The sequence below is a fragment of the Coregonus clupeaformis genome, chromosome 31 (assembly GCF_020615455.1).
Source record: "Coregonus clupeaformis isolate EN_2021a chromosome 31, ASM2061545v1, whole genome shotgun sequence".
Lineage (NCBI taxonomy): Eukaryota > Metazoa > Chordata > Actinopteri > Salmoniformes > Salmonidae > Coregonus > Coregonus clupeaformis.
Window position 1 is genome coordinate 6,220,923 of NC_059222.1, and position 19,091 is coordinate 6,240,013.

Genomic DNA, 19,091 nt, shown 5'->3' on the forward strand with positions numbered 1-19,091 from the left:
CAAAATGGAGTGAAAAGAGTGTCCTCTATCAGGATGGACCTTATGGGTCTTTGAGGCAAATGTGTTCTACATGAGGAAAGACACCTACATACAAAGTTTCAAGTCTCTAGGTCAAATGGGGCGACAGATATGAGGGTTTAAGTGAGACTGTGTATACAGTGCCCTCTATAGGCCAATTGGTGCCATTATTTTTTACCAAGTTACTCAGCTTCGCTGTGAACCCCTAAAAATAAGAAACAGAGAGGGCAAAAAAAGTTCAAACAGTCTTCACATCTTCTTCGATCAATCGCGCACTGTATCTCATCTGATGATTGCGTGCAACACAACCCCTAGGCACGGACAGATCGGAGTAGTCATAATACTTAATTGAGAAAGTGCTACACAGTTGCAGAGCGCGCTTTTCATACATTACAAAGCCACATTCCTCAAGCAGCGACGGTTGAAGTAATTCAATCCAGTCTGGTTCGTGCATTCGAGAAGACTGGTCTTCTAATAACTCGTAATGAGGCAGGTAGTCTGCACATCAAAATGTAAATAGGAGACATGAGTCATTGGTTATGCCTGCAGTATTCCTGTTAATGACAGTTCTATAAGTTGGCGACAGTTCTATTCTTGATGGAGAGTGAGAACTCGAAAACATTCCTGCGGCCTTGTAAATTTGAGACAATGGAATAAGTGTGGCATTAAGTGAGTGAGAAAGGAAATGGTTGCATATCCCAGAACCAATGTGTGTCTGTGAGCAGGGGTTGTGAGAGAGAGCTTTCAATTTTGTGCAGATGAGGGATATACATTTTAAAATATAGTATACATCTAATATATTTTTTTATTGACCTATCATGATGGAACGATCCCCAACCCTATATCCTAGACACCCACCTGAGCGACCCATACACCAAAGAGAAGTCCCCATCTGTTTTATGGACCTGCTGTGAGTTGCCTATATGCAGCCAAAACAGGAAAATAAATGAGGTCAGAGACCTACTTGAGCAGCACTGCCCCCTCAATATTCTGAGCCTGCCTGGCAGGGTTGGTCCTACAAAGCCAGAGCCCCCTGATGGGAGAGCATAATATACAAGGAAGTTCTCAAAGCTGCTAATGAGAACCTTGACGACCTTGTACCTAGCCAGTGGGGATTCCGGTGGGGTACCCCTACCCAGGTAGTGGCAGTGCTGGCAACACTGGCTGCAGTAACCCATGGGGAGGGGGTCACACTCGGACAATCAGAGAGGGGGCTTATCATTGTGGCCAGGTGGCACAAAATAATCAAAGGTCTGACTGCACGGAGATGCTTGGGAAAAATGGTTACAACGGGGGACCAGAGTGTTTGTGTCTCAGGTGAAGAGGGTGGATCTGATCTCCATCACCTAGGACTTAACATAGATTAAATAGATTAATCAAATCTCACATTGTTGTCAATTTTTGCTCAATCTTGCACGCTTTCTCAAACAGCTGTAACTGTATAAACATTCGTGTATCCATTCATAAATCAGGTCCTTTCTTAAATTTTACATTTACATTTTATAACTGATATTTTCCGACATAACATAGGTACAGCAAATCCCCTTATTGTATGGGACGCCTTTAAATGTGCCTTTAGAGGCCATGCAATTCAGTACTCAGCTCGAAAACAAAAGAAATTTAGGTCAAAAGAAATTTGGGTCAAAAGAGTCCATACTAACAAAGGAAATAGAAGGTCTAACAGAACAGATAGATAGCAATAAAAACTGTAACATAGAAGCTCAGAATAAATTAGAGAAAAAACAAAAAGAAATTGAGGAACTTATTCAAGAAAGGTCAAGTGTAATATATTATAAAAATAAAGCAAACTGGATGGAATATGGGGAAATATGCACCAAATTCTTTTTTAATCTTCAACATAGGAATGCTACCAAAAATAATTTACTGAAACTGGTTAGAAATGTCACCCATGATTCACCAAATGATATTTTGAAGGAGGAAACAAAGTACTTTAAGCATATGTTTTCGTTTCAGTTGCCTCCATCTCCTCTAACTGAAGCTAATTGTAGAGATTTATTTTCTATTGATAATGTAAAATTAACAGCCATACAGAAAGACTCATGTGAAGGTGAAATTACAGAGGAGGAACCTCTGGATGCAATTAAAGACTTTAAGTCCGGGAAAACTCCAGGGTTGGATGGCATACCAGTCAAGGTATACCAAACCTTTTTTGATATACTCAGAGGACCGTTATTAGCATGTTTTAACCACTCCTATGTAAATGGTAGATTATCAGACACTCAAGAAGTTCTGATTTCATTATTACTGAAACAGGATACAAGTGGAAAATGTAAAGATCCAGTCCATTTAAAAAATTGACCCCTTACACTTCAGTGTTGTGATGCAAAGATTCTAGCAAAATGTATAGCGCATAGAATTAAAAAGGTATTGTCGGACATTATTCATTCTAATCAGACAGGTTTTTTACATGGAAGATACATTGGAGATAATATAAGGCAAGTACTGGAAACAATAGAACACTATGAAAAATCTGGGAAACCAGGCCTGCTATTCAAAGCAGACTTCGAAAAGGCATTTGATAAAGTATGACTGGGGTTTATGTATAATTGCCTTATAAATGTCTTATAAAATGGGTTAATATTATGTATAGTAATCCTAGGTGTAAAATAGTAAATAAATGGCTATTTCTCAGAAAGTATTAAACTATCGGCATATATATTTATTATGGCCACCGAGATGTTAGCTATTAAAATCAGATCCAACAATAATATCAAGTGATTAGAAATCCAGGGCTTAAAAACAAAGGTGTCATTGTACGCTGATGATTCATGTTTTCTTTTAAATCCACAACTAGAATCCCTCCACAGCCTCACAGAGGATCTAGATACATTTTCTAACCTCTCTGGATGACAACCAAATTATGATAAATGTACTATATTATGTATTGGATCACAAAAAAATAGAAATTTTACATTACCATGTAGTTTACCAATAAAATGGTCTGATGGTGATATAATCGGAATACATATCCCAATTGAAATAAATTCTTACTCCAATATATTTTTATAGAAAGTTAGCAAAAATAGATAAGATCTTGCTACCATGGAAAGGTAAATACCTGTCAATTTGTGGAAAAATCACCCTGATTAACTCTTTAGTATTATCCCAGTTTACCTATTTCCTTATGGTCTTGCCTACGCCTAGTGAACAGTTTTTGAAATTATATGAGAAAAAAAGATTCAATTTTATTTGGAACGGTAAGCCAGACAAAATTAAACAGGCCTATTTATATAATGAATATTAATTCGGAGGACAGAAATTATTAAATATTAAAGCATTAGACCTATCACTAAAAGCTTCAGTCATACAAAAGTTATACTTAAATCCGAACTGGTTCTCTAGCAAATTAGTAAGATTGTCTCACCCAATGTTCAAGAATGGCCTTTTTCCCTTTATTCAGATTACAACCTCTCACTTTCAGTTATTTGAAAAGGAAATTGTCACGTTCGTTGAATGACGGGTCAGACCAAGGTGCAGCGTGATATGCATACATGTTTATTGAACTATAAACACACGACAAAACAACAAAGGAAACGAAACGTGAAGTCCTAAGGTAGACACACAACTAACCTTACCAGGAACAAGATCCCACAACTCAATAGTGCCAATAGGCTGCCTAAGTATGATCCCCAATCAGAGACAATGAGCGACAGCTGCCTCTGATTGGGAACCACACCGGCCAACATAGAAATACCCATCCTAGATAAATCACATAGAAATATACACAAACAAAGAATATACACACCCTGACTCAACATATACGAGTCCCCTGAGTCAGGGCGTGACAGAAATAATCTCCCAAATATCACTATTTCTAAAACAAGCCATATAAAGTTCCTCCAGAAACGACAGAACAAAGAATGCAACAAATATTGTGGTTAAACTCAAATATATAATTGATAAAAAACCTTTTTATTTTGACAAATAAAAAAAAATAAAAGGTATAATCTTCGTAAATGATATCATCGGTAGGACAGGTGGAGGTATGTCGCACATGTAGCTAACAAAAACATATGGAAATGTCTGCTCTACCCAAAATTACAACCAAATAATTGCAGCATTACCGCAAAAATGGAAGAGGAAAGTGGAAGGGGGAAAAAGTAAGGAACTTGTCTGTTGGCCTTGCATTAAAGAACATAATTGGTTAAAGAAAACTGTGATAAATAAAAAAGTATACCAGTTTCATTTAAGGACCGACAGCCGTCCCAAAATAGCTGGGAAGAGATTTTTGAACTGATACGCAAAACGACGCCGGATTCAAAACTTAGAATTTGTCAATTTAAATTGTAAGTCGCTCTGGATAAGAACGTCTGCTAAATTACTAAAATGTAAATGTAAATGTAAATTATTATATAACATTTTTGCTACCAATAGATTTTGCTGCAAAGAGACAGAATCATTAGATCATTTGTTTTGGTACTGTCCATTCGTAGCTTGTTTTTGGACACATTGCAATATTTACCTGGAGCTAACCCTGCAGATAGCATTACTGGGTGATCTGAAAAGTCATAGTCAATCGATCAATAATATAATAATACTTTTAGCAAAAATGTTTATTTTCAATTTACAATCTGTAGAAACAATGAGAATAGAAAGGTTCAGAACTTTTGTAAAACATCACAGTACAGTTGAAAATATATGGCAAATAGAAATCCAATATGGATGGTGTTAAGAGATAGATGGGTGGTGTTGAATGGAGTTGAAGGATGGGACTAATAACTACTAACAACAACTAATAACAACAAGATAACTAATAATGTAAGCATACTGTGTCCATAATAAGTATATAGGTTATAGGTTGAGAGCTTTTGTGAAAGAGCACAGTTAGAAAGATATGGCATATAGAAGCAAACCGGATGGACATCATGAAAATGATTGGCGAGGTTGAGGTTAGAGGAAGTTCAGGAGTAAAAACAAATAAAATAGAATTATTGTAAAATTGACTGTGTCCATAAAATGTATATAGTATGTACAGTATAAGCTGGAAGTAGAGGCCTAAGCATTGTTGTTCTCTAGTTTACTCCAATTAGGGAAGGGGTGGTGGGGTTGGAAAGTAATAAAGGGAAATATATATTTTAAAACAATATATTAAAAAAAAACAACAACAACTAAATACACCCCTGTGCAACAGAGCATTCAGGGGCCAATATTGGCAAGTACCTCAACTCCCCGATGATTTCATCCATGGAGTTGAGCGCAGACTAGAGTTTTTGAAATGAACCTCTGACTCTTTCGAGTTGCTCCGTGGAGGAGTTGAGGTACTTGGCAAGGGCCAATACAGAACATGTCCATAGGTCTCACATACCGTATGGAATCTTGCTGTTATCAGCAATTTGTAGGCCCTCTTGACATGAATTAGACATTAGCTAAAGAAGTTCCCTTCATCATTGCATGCTCCTTCCAAAATGTAATGTATGAAGCCACAAGTAGCCTACTGACTACACAGTAGGTTGGTGGCACCTTAATTGGGGAGGACGGGTTTGTGGTAAAGGCTGGAGCGGAATCGGTGGAATGGTATTAAATACATCAAACACTTGGTTGGGTGACATTCCATTCGCTCAGCCGTTCCAGCCATTATTATGAGCCGTCCTCTCCTGAGCAGTCTTCACTGACTGACTACAATAGTGTGCCTCCCTTCCAGTTCCAGTGTCTGATGGGTTTAAAGTTACGACTATGATATGAAAGCCTGGATGTCAGTTAGACATGCTGTGATCCTCCTATTTATAACGTCCTCTTTTTAACATAATATCTGGATATCCAGCTGCCTTCACACACCCTAGCCTATATTTTATGAAGTGCTTGGAGAGGCTGGTTATGGCACACATCACCTCAGACACCCTAGACCCACTCCAACTTGCATACCACCCCAACAGATCCATAGATGACACAATCTGAATTGCACTCCACACTGCCCTCACCCACCTAGATAAGAGGAATTACTATGTGCGAATTCTGTTCATTGATTAAAGCTCAGCGTTCAATACCATTGTCCCCTCTAAGCTTGTCACCAAGCTTAGGACCCTGGGACTGAACATCTCTTTCTGCAACTGGATCCTGGACTTCCTGAAGGGAACATCACCTCTGTCATGCTGACTCTCATCACAGGGGCCCCACAGGGGTGTGTGCTTAGTCCCCTCCTGTACTACCTGTTCACCCATGACTGTGTGGCCACGCACGACTCCAACACCATCATCAAGCTGGCTGACGACACGACGGTGGTAGGCCTGATCACCGGTGACGATGAGACAGCTTACAGGGAGGAGGTCAGTGACCTGGCAGTGTGGTGCCAGAACAACAACCTCTCCCTCAATGTCAGTAAGAGCAAGGAGCTGATCGTGGACTACAGGAGAAAGAGGGGGGTGAGCATGCTTCCATCCACATCGATGGGGCTGCAGTGGAGCGGGTCGAAGCTTCAAGTTCCTCGGTGTCCAAATCACTAAGGACTTAAAATGGTACACACCCGCACAGTCGTGAAGAAGGCGCAACAGCGCCTCTTCCCCTCAGGAGGTTGAACAAGTTTGGCATGGGCCTTCAAATCCTCAAAAAGTTATACAGCTGTACCATTGAGAGTATCTTGACTGGCTGCATCACTGCTTGGTATGGCAATAGCACCATCCTCGATCGCAGGGCGCTACAGAGGGTGGTGTGGACAGCACATTACATCACTGGGGCCGAGCTCCTTGCCATCCAGGACCTCTATATCAGGCGGTATGAAAGGAAAGCCCGTAAAATCGTTAAAGTCTCCAGTCACCCAAGCCATAGACTATTCTCTCTGCTTCTGCATGGCAAGCGGAACCAGTGGATCAAGTCTGACACCAACATGCTCCTGAACAGCTTCTATCCCCAAGCCATAACACTGCTAAATAGGTAACTAAATGGCTACACGGACAATCTGAGCTGACCCTTGTATTTTATTTTATTTACATTTTTGCACTGTCTCTATGCACACTCACAGGGCCCTACACACTCACGCACACTGACACTCCAACACACACACAAACACTTACTCCATAATTTGCTCACACACACATAATATGCATATACATTTATACTGACTCTACACACACCGACTCAATCATAGTAATAATAATAATAATATGCCATTTAGCAGATGCTTTTATCCAAAGCGACTTACAGTCATGTGTGCATACATTTTTACGTATGGGTGGTCCCGGGGATCGAACCCACTACCCTGGCGTTACAAGCGCCATGCTCTACCAATTGAGCTACAGAGGATCATCATATACTGGAACTGACCCTGTATATAATATGCTCACTTACTTTCTCGTGTTCTTCTTATTTTCTTATTTTTATTTATTGTGTGTTTTTGTTTTACCTTATGTTATTTTTAGTATTACATTGTTATTGATTACTGCACTGTTGGGTTTAGAGCTTGCCAGAAAGGCATTTCACTGTACTTGTGCATTTGACATTAAAGCTTGAAACTTCCGGATACACGTCAAGTACAGCAGCATACAGTAGACTAGCCTTCAGTGCAATGTTAGAAACTGAACAGAGTGTAATGACACACTAGTAAGGAAATAAAGACTTAAAGCTCTGAAAGTACCTGTTAGTCTGTTCTGAACATACTGTACTCCATGCAATGATTTTCTGTCTGTCAAACCGCTGACCCCATACAGCATAAGTCAAAATGTTTGAGTTACATGTACAATGTGAGCCTTGACCAGAATACGCTTTCACTGAGCATTAGCTCAGTTTTGTAAATAATTGTATCTAGTAATATAAGTCTGGGCAAAGCAGTTTACTTCTAGCCTGGTTAAACCAGACTGAACACTGCAAAACAACAGTGAAACATAGCAAAATCACTTTGAATGCCAGCCTAGTTTACCTCCTCCAAACGGTGCCCAGATGACCCGTCGTATGGCCTTGACCCAGTCATCCATGTCACTCTGGGAGTTGGCCATGAGTAGAAAGGCCTCATGACTGATAGCAGCACGGTCCTTTTCTCCTCCTGGACCACCTGAGAAAGAGAGAGAGAGAGAGAGAGAGAGAGAGAGAGAGAGAGAGAGAGAGAGAGAGAGAGAGAGAGAGAGAGAGATGAGTCGAATGAATCTTTGAAAAGTTAATCATGTTGGCAGACTCTTATCTGGGGGAAAACTGGAGTGAGGTTAATGAAAGGTTGATGAGTCCAGCCACTTCAATATCCTTTCATGTTTTTTTCCATACCACAGCTCTCCAGCGGGAGATGATGTCCTTCAAGAGCACCATCCGTGTATTAGGCTACAATATGAGATATTGTGCATGGACAAGAACCTCCAATCAGGTAGGCCCGACTCCTCAAAGATCAAACTGTCTAAATTCAAAATCTGATTGGATTTTCAGCAAACAAGTTAGCCATCAACTACCTTCATATCAGGGTAAATAAAGTTGTAACTGGCTGGTACCATTACCACTAGATGGTGTAGTTGTTTTGTTTAGAATACAGTTACAGCTACATCAAAGACAGTACACTATGAAGATAGTCTAAAACTGCTTCTCCAAAATAAATCCCCAATCACACTTGTAGGCAATGTCATGGCGACGTTGGCTAGATAAGCACATGTGTAGAAACACGTAATTGAGTGTAATGGTCGTCTAGCGCCAAACTGCGCATATGCAGGCCGTCAAATCAAAGGCACTCCTTCGATATAACGTTTTTCTTTAACAAAAAAAATGAAAATGGTTCAGTTTGACACTTTCACGAGGTTGGAGTAATAACATGTTCAACTACTTAAGACATTGCCTCTAATCTTGGTTGTGCCTTTAGATTTCAAGAAAATTAACAACTAAGGAAGAATTTGTCACTTCTCTCATTGACTTCTCAAACCCCAAACCCCTGCCTGGTCTGTTTGGTCTGCTTTGCAAGCATTCCCAGAAGTCTAGCGATGTTGCACCTCTGGGTTTAGAAACTCTGTGGATACATAACAGACTGACTGAACAACCGAATGTAGACTACATGTCTCAATTGATTGACCCTATAGGATTTGGCAACAAAATTAATGTCTACCATTTATCAGATATAGTAGTACACATGTAGAGAAACAGGATCGCTAATAGTCACATTTAAGTGATTAATCAGATATCATTCTTTAGATGTGATTTTACTGTGGTCCAGTAATCCGTGTAATGATATCTCTTGCTATGTTACGCAATGCCATTTAGCTTTGGGAAGGTAAACCATATATAAACAGTGGTGCCATAAAGCTAAGTGCCTTTGTCACCGAGCTCAGCAAACTCACACCACTGTGATTATCGCTTAGCAGCCCAGTCACATTGACTGCTTTGGGCTCTGTGTACTCATGTGACCCTTAGATACAGGTTTGTAGTCTAGTGTCCAGGCTGTTGGTTATGCACGCTCAAGTTTTCTGTTAATTTGGTCTTATTTCTTGTTTGTTTCACCCCCAAAAATATTCTGCATCTTCAAAGTGGTAGGCATGTTGTGTAAATCAAATGATACAACCCCCCAAAAAAATCCATTTTAATGCCAGGTTGTAAGGCAACAAAATAGGAAAAATGCCAAGGGGGGTGAATACTTAAGCAAGCCAGTTCCAAACATAGCACTTCCCATTAATTTTAAAGATGAAAGTGTTAATATTATTACAGCTTCAAAAGCACTTCTTCAAAAAGCTGTTCCTTTATGTGGTCAGATAGGAAAGATAAAGCTCTTCAGTCCTAGTTCCTGTCATTAATAGCAGTGTAAACCAGATGGATCCCTTCCCTTCAGGTCACCCACATAAGTGATCTATACAGCCACCGGAAAAGAGAGAAATCAAGCGAGTGATAAAGATGTCCTGCCGTCGCAGACATAAAGGAGCCTGAACACAGTCAGTGCTTCCTCTTCCCGCCCACCGCCAGCCAGATAAGACAGCTTCACAAAATCATTCAAGAAATGCAGACTGTCAAAAAGATAAGAAAATACGAAAAGTCTGTCTTTGGAAAGAAAGTGCACATTTTATTTGTCACATGCGCCGAATACAACAGGTGTAGACCATACCGTGAAATGCTTACTTAAAAGCCCTTAACCAACAATGCAGTTTTAAGAAAATAGAGTTAAGAAAATATTTACTAAATACACTAAAGTAAAACATTTAAAATAAATCACAATAAAATAACAATAACGAGGCTATATACAGGGGGTACCCGTACCGAGTCAATCTGATTTGGAGACAATTAAGATAAACCAGAGCTCTGGGATTTAATGTAAGTCTCACTCCCACTGAGCACATTAAAGGGCTGGTATTTTGATTAGGACACTTCATGTTCCACAGAAAACTGCAGTGAAGATCATTTTTGATGATAATGATTCCCTCTGGTCGGTAAATGTCAGACTGACCACTGTGCTTGTGGATGGATGGATCCTTAGTGGAAGGGAGGGGAGATGAGGGATGAGTTTTACTGCGAAAAATATGTTTCTTCTTATCTGTGTGCAGTGGTATAAAGTACTTAAGTAAAAAACTTTGAAGTACTACTTAAGTATTTTTGGGGGGTATTTGTACTTTACTTTAATATTTATATTTTTGACAAGTTTTACTCCACTACATTCCTAAAGAAAATATTTACTTTTTACTCCATTACATTTTCCCTGACACCCAAAAGTACTTGTTACATTTAGAATGCTCAGGCAGGACAGCAATATGGTCCAATTCACACACCTATCAATATAACACATTGTCGTCAGTGGAGGCTGCTGCGGGGAGGATGGTTTCCATGTGGTTGATAGCATTCAATTGACTCTATTCCAGCCACTATTATGAGCCTTCCTCCCCTCAGCAGCCTCCACTGGTTGTCATCCCTACTGCGTCTGATATGGCGGACTCCTAAACACAAATACTGAATTTGTCAATTATGTCTGAGTGTTTGAGTGAGCCCCTGTAGTATGACAATTGAGTACTTTTTACATCACTGTACTTAAGTACATTTAAAACCAGAGTTTTGCTCAAATAGTATTTTACTGGGTGACTTTCTCTTTTACTTGAGTCCTTTTCTATTAAGGTATCTTTACTTTTACTCAAGTATGACAATTGAGTACTTGTTCCACCACTGACTGTGTGAACTTAGTTAACTGACTGGGAGGTGCAGACACCTGCAGTTAATGATAAGCAGCGGTGTTGTGTGTGTGTGTGTGTGGTCACTGTCAGTGTTAATGGTTCTGAGGATTGGGAATGGATTAACTCCCGTTGACCTTTGTGCAGCAGTGTTTATGAGGTGCAGCACATGTGTTGTGTATAATGTTTCCTAAATAACTGTGTGTAGAGTCACCATGGAGAGGGAGCATCATGATATTTCTGGCATATAGTATGTTTAATTATTTATTTATTATAGTATGTACGTTTTGTAATAAAACATGTCCTCTGGAGCAGCTATGATTGGTTCTAGAACATGCTTTATAATGTTTTCTACCAACCTTTGTTGGATATTCAGAAAAGCTTGCCCTTCAAATGAAAGGAAAGACTCTTCACAAAACCTGAATGTAGTACGTCATACAACATCAGAACACCACCACCAACAAAATAAAATACATTTTTTGAGCCCATCTAGCGCCCCTACTGAGGACACCTTTCGTTGTGGTATGGCATATTGCACTATGGACAAAACAAGTGAAATCCACAACAGACAGATGAACATCAACAGCCCATAGCTGTTCAATGTACATTGTAATTACAGTACATTACATGTACTCAAATGACATGAATTTATATTGACAATATAACTCAAAATATGTAGCTAGCTTTACCTTGCAGGTGTTCCTGTTTGAGCCTGGTGGGCTTACAGCAGGCCAGCCCCATTCCCATGCTTCACTGAGGGGAGCTGGCAGTGCTACAGCTGGGGCATAAACGGGGTACGTGCTGCCCTCCTGGAGGTTGTGTATCCTTATCCACACGCAGGTACTACTGGGCAGGCGGTGCCAGTGAGGCATGCTCGATGCCAGGAAAAAAACAAACCCCGAAAAACAATTCCCACTTCTTCCTCTTCATTTATACATTCTCTCATTCACTAACATGGGCAGCGGCAGTTCTCTCTATCCCCTGGCTCCCCTAGGGAGAGGCAGATCCCAGAGGAGGAGTGTAGGCTAAGCTCTCCTTGTGTGCCCTTGCCTTGCTCTCCCTCCCTGGCAGTGTGCTGTGTGTGGAGTGATTAGGAGATGGGCTGCTCTTCCCTTCCTTACCAAACAAACCTCCCCAGTCCACACACACACTCTCTGGAAAACAAAGAGATGTTGCTAATCAATCGGGAAGCCTCTGATTGGCCAGATTTGTGATGGTGATCTATAGTACACTCGTAGAAAAAAGGGTTCCAAAAGGGTTCTTCGGCTGTCGTGGAACCCATTGCGGTTCTACCTGGAACCAAAAGGGTTCTACCTGGAACCAAAAGGGTTCTACCTGGAACCAAAAATGATTCTTCAAAGGTTTCTCCTATGGAGACAGCCAAATAATATTTTTAGGTTCTAGATAGCACCTTTCTTTCTAATAGTGTATGAGTCTAAACTGCAATGACCAGTATCATTGTAATCATGTTTTTGGATCACACTCTGCTGTTGGCTAGTTTGTCCTACTAACGCATATTTACAGCAGGTCTTGGTGTTTTCCCTTCGCTTTAAGTGACCAGAAAGAGTGATGTGCGTAGGTTTGTTGCTAACCTCACAGTCACAGTCACGTCACCACAAGACCCATCTATAGATCCATGGAAATCCTCCATCACAAATTCCAGCATGCTGTCCATAGACATGGCACTTAAACCAACAAAACAGTGCTTTGCTACTTTCCATTGCTTTCTTTCGCAACACTGTCTGGGGTCATGAAGTGAGCCATTGTTGTAGTTACTGACAGTTTATGCATATCAAGTAATGAGAGCTCACAATGAAGCTCAGATGAAAGGTATGCATGAACATTGTCTACTTTTCAACCTGGGTCACATTACTCAGGTAAACAAGATCATAAACCTTTCTACTGCTAGTGCCACAGGATAATATGCAAATGTCAGAGGGCACTAAGAAAATTGTTTTATACTGTATACAAAGATCTTGTTAGTAGGGTACTAACAATATCTTTGTATACAGTATAAAACAATTTTCAATTTTCAACATTCAATGTTCTGAGCCATTGTGGTGCTCTATAAGCAATGAACTGACAACTAGCTAAGCAGAAGTCATGCAAGCCTAGAAAGACGGGACCACTGTCCTTTGTCTGGAACTGTATTCCCTCTCTAGCAAACAGGTATTTTTGATAAGGCTGAGCTTGTCTGCAAGACTTGGACAGGTGCTGGGGGTAGGGGACAGGCTCCAAGAGTGTGTTTGCACTGGCTAAACAAGTAGCCTGCAATAATTAATTAGCTGAAATTGTCACGTTTACCCAGGCTTGTGTGTGTGTGTGTGCACCATCCTTCACTGGCTGTTGTTTCCCAGCTGGTTTTATGGCTAGAGACCAACACAAAAGGAAGCTTAGCCTTGAGTAGCCCCTTAAGCACAGAGAGCATTTAAAAAACACAGATTATTATAACTCTTTCCTTACTCTGATTGACTTTCAGTCATAGCCATATAGCCTATTTCAGTTTAACGGATATTGAAAAGGGTTGTTGGATTTGGCTGTGTTTTGGTTCATTGCTTTCTTGGTCCCAAGGATATTAGAAGGTATGAGGCCTCCCAAACCAGTTTAATTGTACCCTTGGATATGAGGACATAACAAATGCTATCAGATAGGTTAATTTGGTCATACAGGATGTCTCTCATCGTAGATGTTCCTAAGGAAATGAGTAGAGATGTATCATGTATCAATGTATCATCTCTTGCCAAATTTTGGAGGGAAAAAAATCAAGCTAGGCATATTTGTACCCTTGATGAGCTAGTGTCAATTTGGAGGGGCCTTTGCTTCTTTTTCGTTTGGACAGGGCAAGGACCTTAAAGTGTCCACATGAAACACAACCTGCAAGGGCGTTTATTGCCAGAGGTCATGCATAGAGAGAGTCAGTGAAATGAAACCCAGGAACACCCTAGTGCCTAGCCTTGCTCTGAAATAGGGCTACACGACATGGGTGTTTTTTTATCCAAATATTGCGATTGCGATTTCACTTGCGATATAGATCAAAACACTTGGGCAAACTGATGGAATCATAGAAATAGATTTAATAAAAAACTAAGAGGATGTTACACGTGGCTGTTTCAAAATATTGCATGCGATATGATTCTCTTGCTAAATGGATATTGCACATGTCAATGTTGCGATTTTGATGTGAATTCAAATAATTCTGCAGCCCTACTCTGAAAGGATGACGTGATGTGGTAACAGAAGACAAAAGATGCTTAGAGGGATTTATCACAAGTGCTAGGAGAATCATACAGACAGTAGCATCAGAGGTCATGGGCTCTCTAACCCCCTAGATGGCACAGTCAAAAGCCAAATTGGCCAATGAATTGCAGGCACTGCTCTTTGCCGAAACCGATTTTGAAATGGATAGTATGAATAAGACCATCAGTTCAGAGTGGATCTGAATTCATATGGAGACATTTTGGGTGATATGGGTGAATGTAGTGGTCCCTCTTGACCTACTGTAAGAAGTGTACAAAAAGCTTCCCCGCACCTCTGTTGAAGCCTTACAGTAATATTTGTTTAACATGATCTCTTGTTTCCCAACCCCATTACTAGAGTGGATCTTTATCGTAATGCCATAGTCAACCTGAGCCCTCAGTGGTTGTTTATTTCAAAGCCGAGAAGCGAAAAGCTTTCATTTAAGCTGATTAAGAGTGAAAGCAAGAGGGAGAAAAAACACCTACTTTCTCTCAAGGGCCTGAGAATTGAATATCTTGTAATGGGCATGGAGGGGCTGAGTTGGGTTTGAGAGTGAGAGATATGTAAAGTGCACAGACCCGATTGAAACGCAATCCCCTTTCCATTATGTTCTTGCTGTCCCACTGTTTAAATGGTCTTCAGAAATGGCCTTCCCTGCCTGTGTGCTGCCTGCCAGGCTCATCCACACTTAGCCAGTAAAGGCTGATTGGGGTCACACTCTCCTGCAATATTTACTCACCATAAATAAAACACACAGAGACCCACTGGCCCGTCAGCAGCAATAAACAGTGGGAAAAAATCACAGTGCAAATACCCTTTAACTGAGTGATATAGCTACCTAGTACTATAGAATTAGAAATTACAATTTAATACGATCTCAATGCCAAGCTCACTTTAATTGAAAATGACAATTCGGCTGAATTGAGCGGAACCAATAGCGTGAAGAGCTGAATGAGTAGGGTATTTCCAGCAAACTTGCCCCCAGGCAAAGCTGCGTACTGTCCGTGCATATGTAACAGTATTGCTTCCGTCCCTCTCCTTGCCCCAACCTGGGCTCGAACCAGGGAACCTCTGAACACATTGACAACAGTCACACTGAAACATCATTACCTATCACTCCGCAAAATCTGCGGTCCTTGCAGAGCAAGGAAAACAACTAATTGAAGGTCTCAGAGCGAGTGACGTCACCAATTGAAATGCTACTAGCGCGCACCGCTAGCCTTTTCACACCGGTTACTTTGCCTTCGGAAAGTATTCAGACCCCTTGACTTTTTCCACATTTTGTTACGTTACAGCCAGTGGTGTAAAGTACTTAAGTAAAAATACTTGAGAGTACTACTTAAGTCGTTTTTTTGGGGGTGTCTGTACTTTACTTTAGTGTTTATATTTTTGACAACTTTTACTTTTGCTTCACTACATTCCTAAAGAAAAGTATGTACTTTTTACTCCTTACATTTTCCCTGACACCCGAAAGTACTCGTTACATTTTAAATGCTTAGCAGGACAGAAAATGATCCAATTCGCACACTTATCAATAGAACATCCCTGGTAATCCCTACTGCCTCTGATCTGGTGGACAAATGCTTTGTTTTTAAATGATGTCTGAGTGTCGAAGTGTGACCCTGGCTATCCATGAATAAATAAATAAAGAAAATTGTGCCGTCTGGTTTGCTTAATATAAGGAATTTTAAATTATTTGTACTTTTACTTTTACTTTTGATGCTTAAGTATATTTAAAACCAAATAATTTTAGACTTTTACTCAAGTAGTATTTTACTGGGTGACTTTCACTTTTACTTGAGTCATTTTCTATTAAGGTATCTTTACTTTTACTCAAGTATGAGATTTGAGTACTTTTTCCACCACTGGTTACAGCCTTATTCTAAAATGGATCAAATATTGTATTTTTTTCAGCAATCTACACACAATAATAATGACAATGCGAAAACAGGTTTTTTGAAATTTTTGCAAATGTATTTAAAAAAACAAACAGAAATACCTTATTTACATAAGTATTCAGACCCTTTGCTATGAGACTCGAAATTGAGCTCAGATGAATCCTGTTTCCATTGATCATCCTTGAGCTGTTTCTACAACTTGATTGGAGTCCACCTGTGGTCAATTCAATTGATTGGACATGATTTGGAAAAGGACACACCTGTCTATATAAGGTCCCACAGTTTACAGTGCATGTCAGAGCAAAAATCAAGCCATGAGTTTGAAGAAATTGTCCATAGAGCTCTGAGACAGAATTGTGTTGAGGCACAGATCTGAGGAAGGGTTCCAAACAAATTCTGCAGCATTGAAGATCCCTAAGAACACAGTGGCCTCCATCATTCTTGAATGGAAGACGTTTGGAACCACCTATGCTCTTCCTAGAGCTGGCTGCCCGGCCAAACAGAGCAATCAGGGGAGAAGGGCCTTGGTCAGGGAGGTGACCAAGAACCCGATGGTCACTCTGACAAAGCTCCAGAGTTCCTCTATGGAGATGGGAGAACCTTCCAGAAGGACAACCATCTCTGCAGCACTCCACCAATAAGGCCTTTATGGTAGAGTGGCCAGACGGAAGCCATTCATCAGTAAAAGGCACATGACAGCCCGCTTGGAGTTTGCCATAAGGCACCTAAAGATAAGCTTGTAGCGTCATACCCAAGAAGACTCGATGCTGTAATCGCTGCAAAGGTGCTTCAACAAAGTACTGAGTAAAGGGTCTGAATACTTATGTAAATAGGATGTTTCCGTTTTTGAAAACCTGTTTTTGTTTTGTCATTATGGGGTATTGTGTGTAGTTTGATGTGGGAATAAAACAACTTAATCAATTTTAGAATAAGTCTCTAACGTAACAAAATGTGGAAAAAGTCAAGGGCTCTGAATACTTTCCGAAGGAACTGTACATGGATGTCAACCTTAACAGACTCATGATAGTCATGAGACCCAGCTATTGGGGTCAATATGCCTGGGCAAGATCAGAATATTCTATTTTCTCTCTTCCCAGTATTAAAATGTAATTAGCAAGCAGGTGGCACCCATACTGATGTATTAATTTGTTCTTAGTGATTAGTTCTGATTCTGAAGTCTTGGTTTGGAGATTCTGTTATGAAAGAGATTAACATCCACAGGGATAGAATTCTTAGGGGGTGATATACTGCTCTTTCTATGACATAGACTGATCCAGGTGAATCCAGGTGAACGCTATGATCCCCTATTGATGTCACATGTTAAATTCACTTCAATCAGTGTAGATGAAGGGGAAGAGACAGATTAAAGAATTATTTTTAAGCCTTGAGACAATTGATACATGGATTGTGTATGTGTGCCATTCAGAGGGTGAATGGGCAAGACAATTTAAGTGCCTTTAAACGGGGTATGGTAGTACGTGCCAGGCGCACCAGTTTGAGTGTGTCAAGAACTGCAACTCTGCTGGGTTTTCAAACTCAACAGTTTCCCATGTGTATCAAGAATGATCCACCACCCAAAGGACATCCAGCCAGCACAACTGTGGGAAGCATTGGAGTCAACATGGGCCAGCATCCCTGTGGAACACTTCCAACACCTTGTAGAGTCCATGCCCCGACAAATTGAGGCTGTTCTGAGGGAAAAAGGGGTGCAACATAATATTAGGAAGTTGTTCCTAATGTTTTGTACACTCAGTGCAATTGCACAGTGTATTGAGTGCAAGCTTATCCACCAGTCAGTATGGTGTCTTTGTCCTGCATCTCCAGTCTCCATTGTGAAACATCAGCATTACCCCCTGCTGGCTTAGTGTGGTATTGAGGAAACTGCAATATGCTAATATCCTCCTCATAAAAACTTGAGTCAGCCCTGTGTAGTGATGCCTGACTTTGACAACACGTGTATTTTCTGTGAAAAAAGGAGAGTGCTTGGTGTTGATGGATCACCTCACCTGGAACGATTTCAAAAAGATGTCTCCCTGGTTCGTCTGGGTTGGCGGTGAGCTCGTTCACCTGACAGCCCTGCAGAGGTATGCAGCCCTGGAACAAACAAACAGAGAAGGATTTCACTCAACCACAGGAATCAGCAGCATTAGGGAATCCGTCCATTCAAAACCAAATATTAACGATACCTCAGTGAGATTAAACTCTAATCGGTTAAATCACAAATATTGATAAAATCCTGATGAGAATATTAGGGTAGAAAATAGACAGAAGATCTCTCTAGCTCTATCTATCTCTTTCAGGATGAAGATGTACAGATTATTGAATGCAGATCAATAATAATTAAACAACGTAATCAAGGCCTGTTAATTTAGAGACTACTCAGAAGGTAAGCCGGTCTCATTCTACCAGTCTGGCAGCATCCCTCATCATCCCTCATCAAACAGGCTGGGATCTTCCAAACCAGAGGCCAAGCTGTCCACAGTAGTTGCCATGGCAACAAATTGGTATAATGTTGGGGTAGGGCTAGCAGCCCAGCAGAGCTCCCAAGGGTACAATGTGCCTTGAATATGGGGACAAATGACTGAGGAAAACCAAGACGTAACTCAAGATCTGAGATTATTCTCCCTTCAAAACATGTCTTGTAGTATCCTTTATGGCTCTAAACACCAATCCATTCCTTAACGGCCAGCTCTACATGATAGGAAATGGCTATAGATTGCCTCTGTGCAAATTCCCTTCTTTCAATTATAATTTCCTTTCATCTCAGTGTGAGACCTTGCTGTGTGAATTGCTTACACAGCCCCCTGCTCCAATTCCTATTGGTTAGATGGGAAAAAAGCGACCAGATTGACACTTTTGCACGCATCCTGGT

The 19,091-nt window shown here is 40.5% G+C and overlaps 1 protein-coding gene across 1 annotated transcript in view; it reads right to left on the reverse strand.

Moving 5' to 3' along the window:
* Window positions 1–19,091, reverse strand: part of LOC121547070 (rho GTPase-activating protein 22-like) — a 33,224-nt gene that overhangs the window by 5,125 nt on the left and 9,008 nt on the right. The window contains exons 3-4 of the mRNA XM_041858166.2: window positions 18,226–18,313; window positions 7,889–8,020 (exon numbers count right to left, since the gene is read on the reverse strand). Coding sequence (XP_041714100.2) covers window positions 7,889–8,020; window positions 18,226–18,313 — 220 coding nt within the window. The remainder of the gene's footprint in view (window positions 1–7,888; window positions 8,021–18,225; window positions 18,314–19,091) is intronic.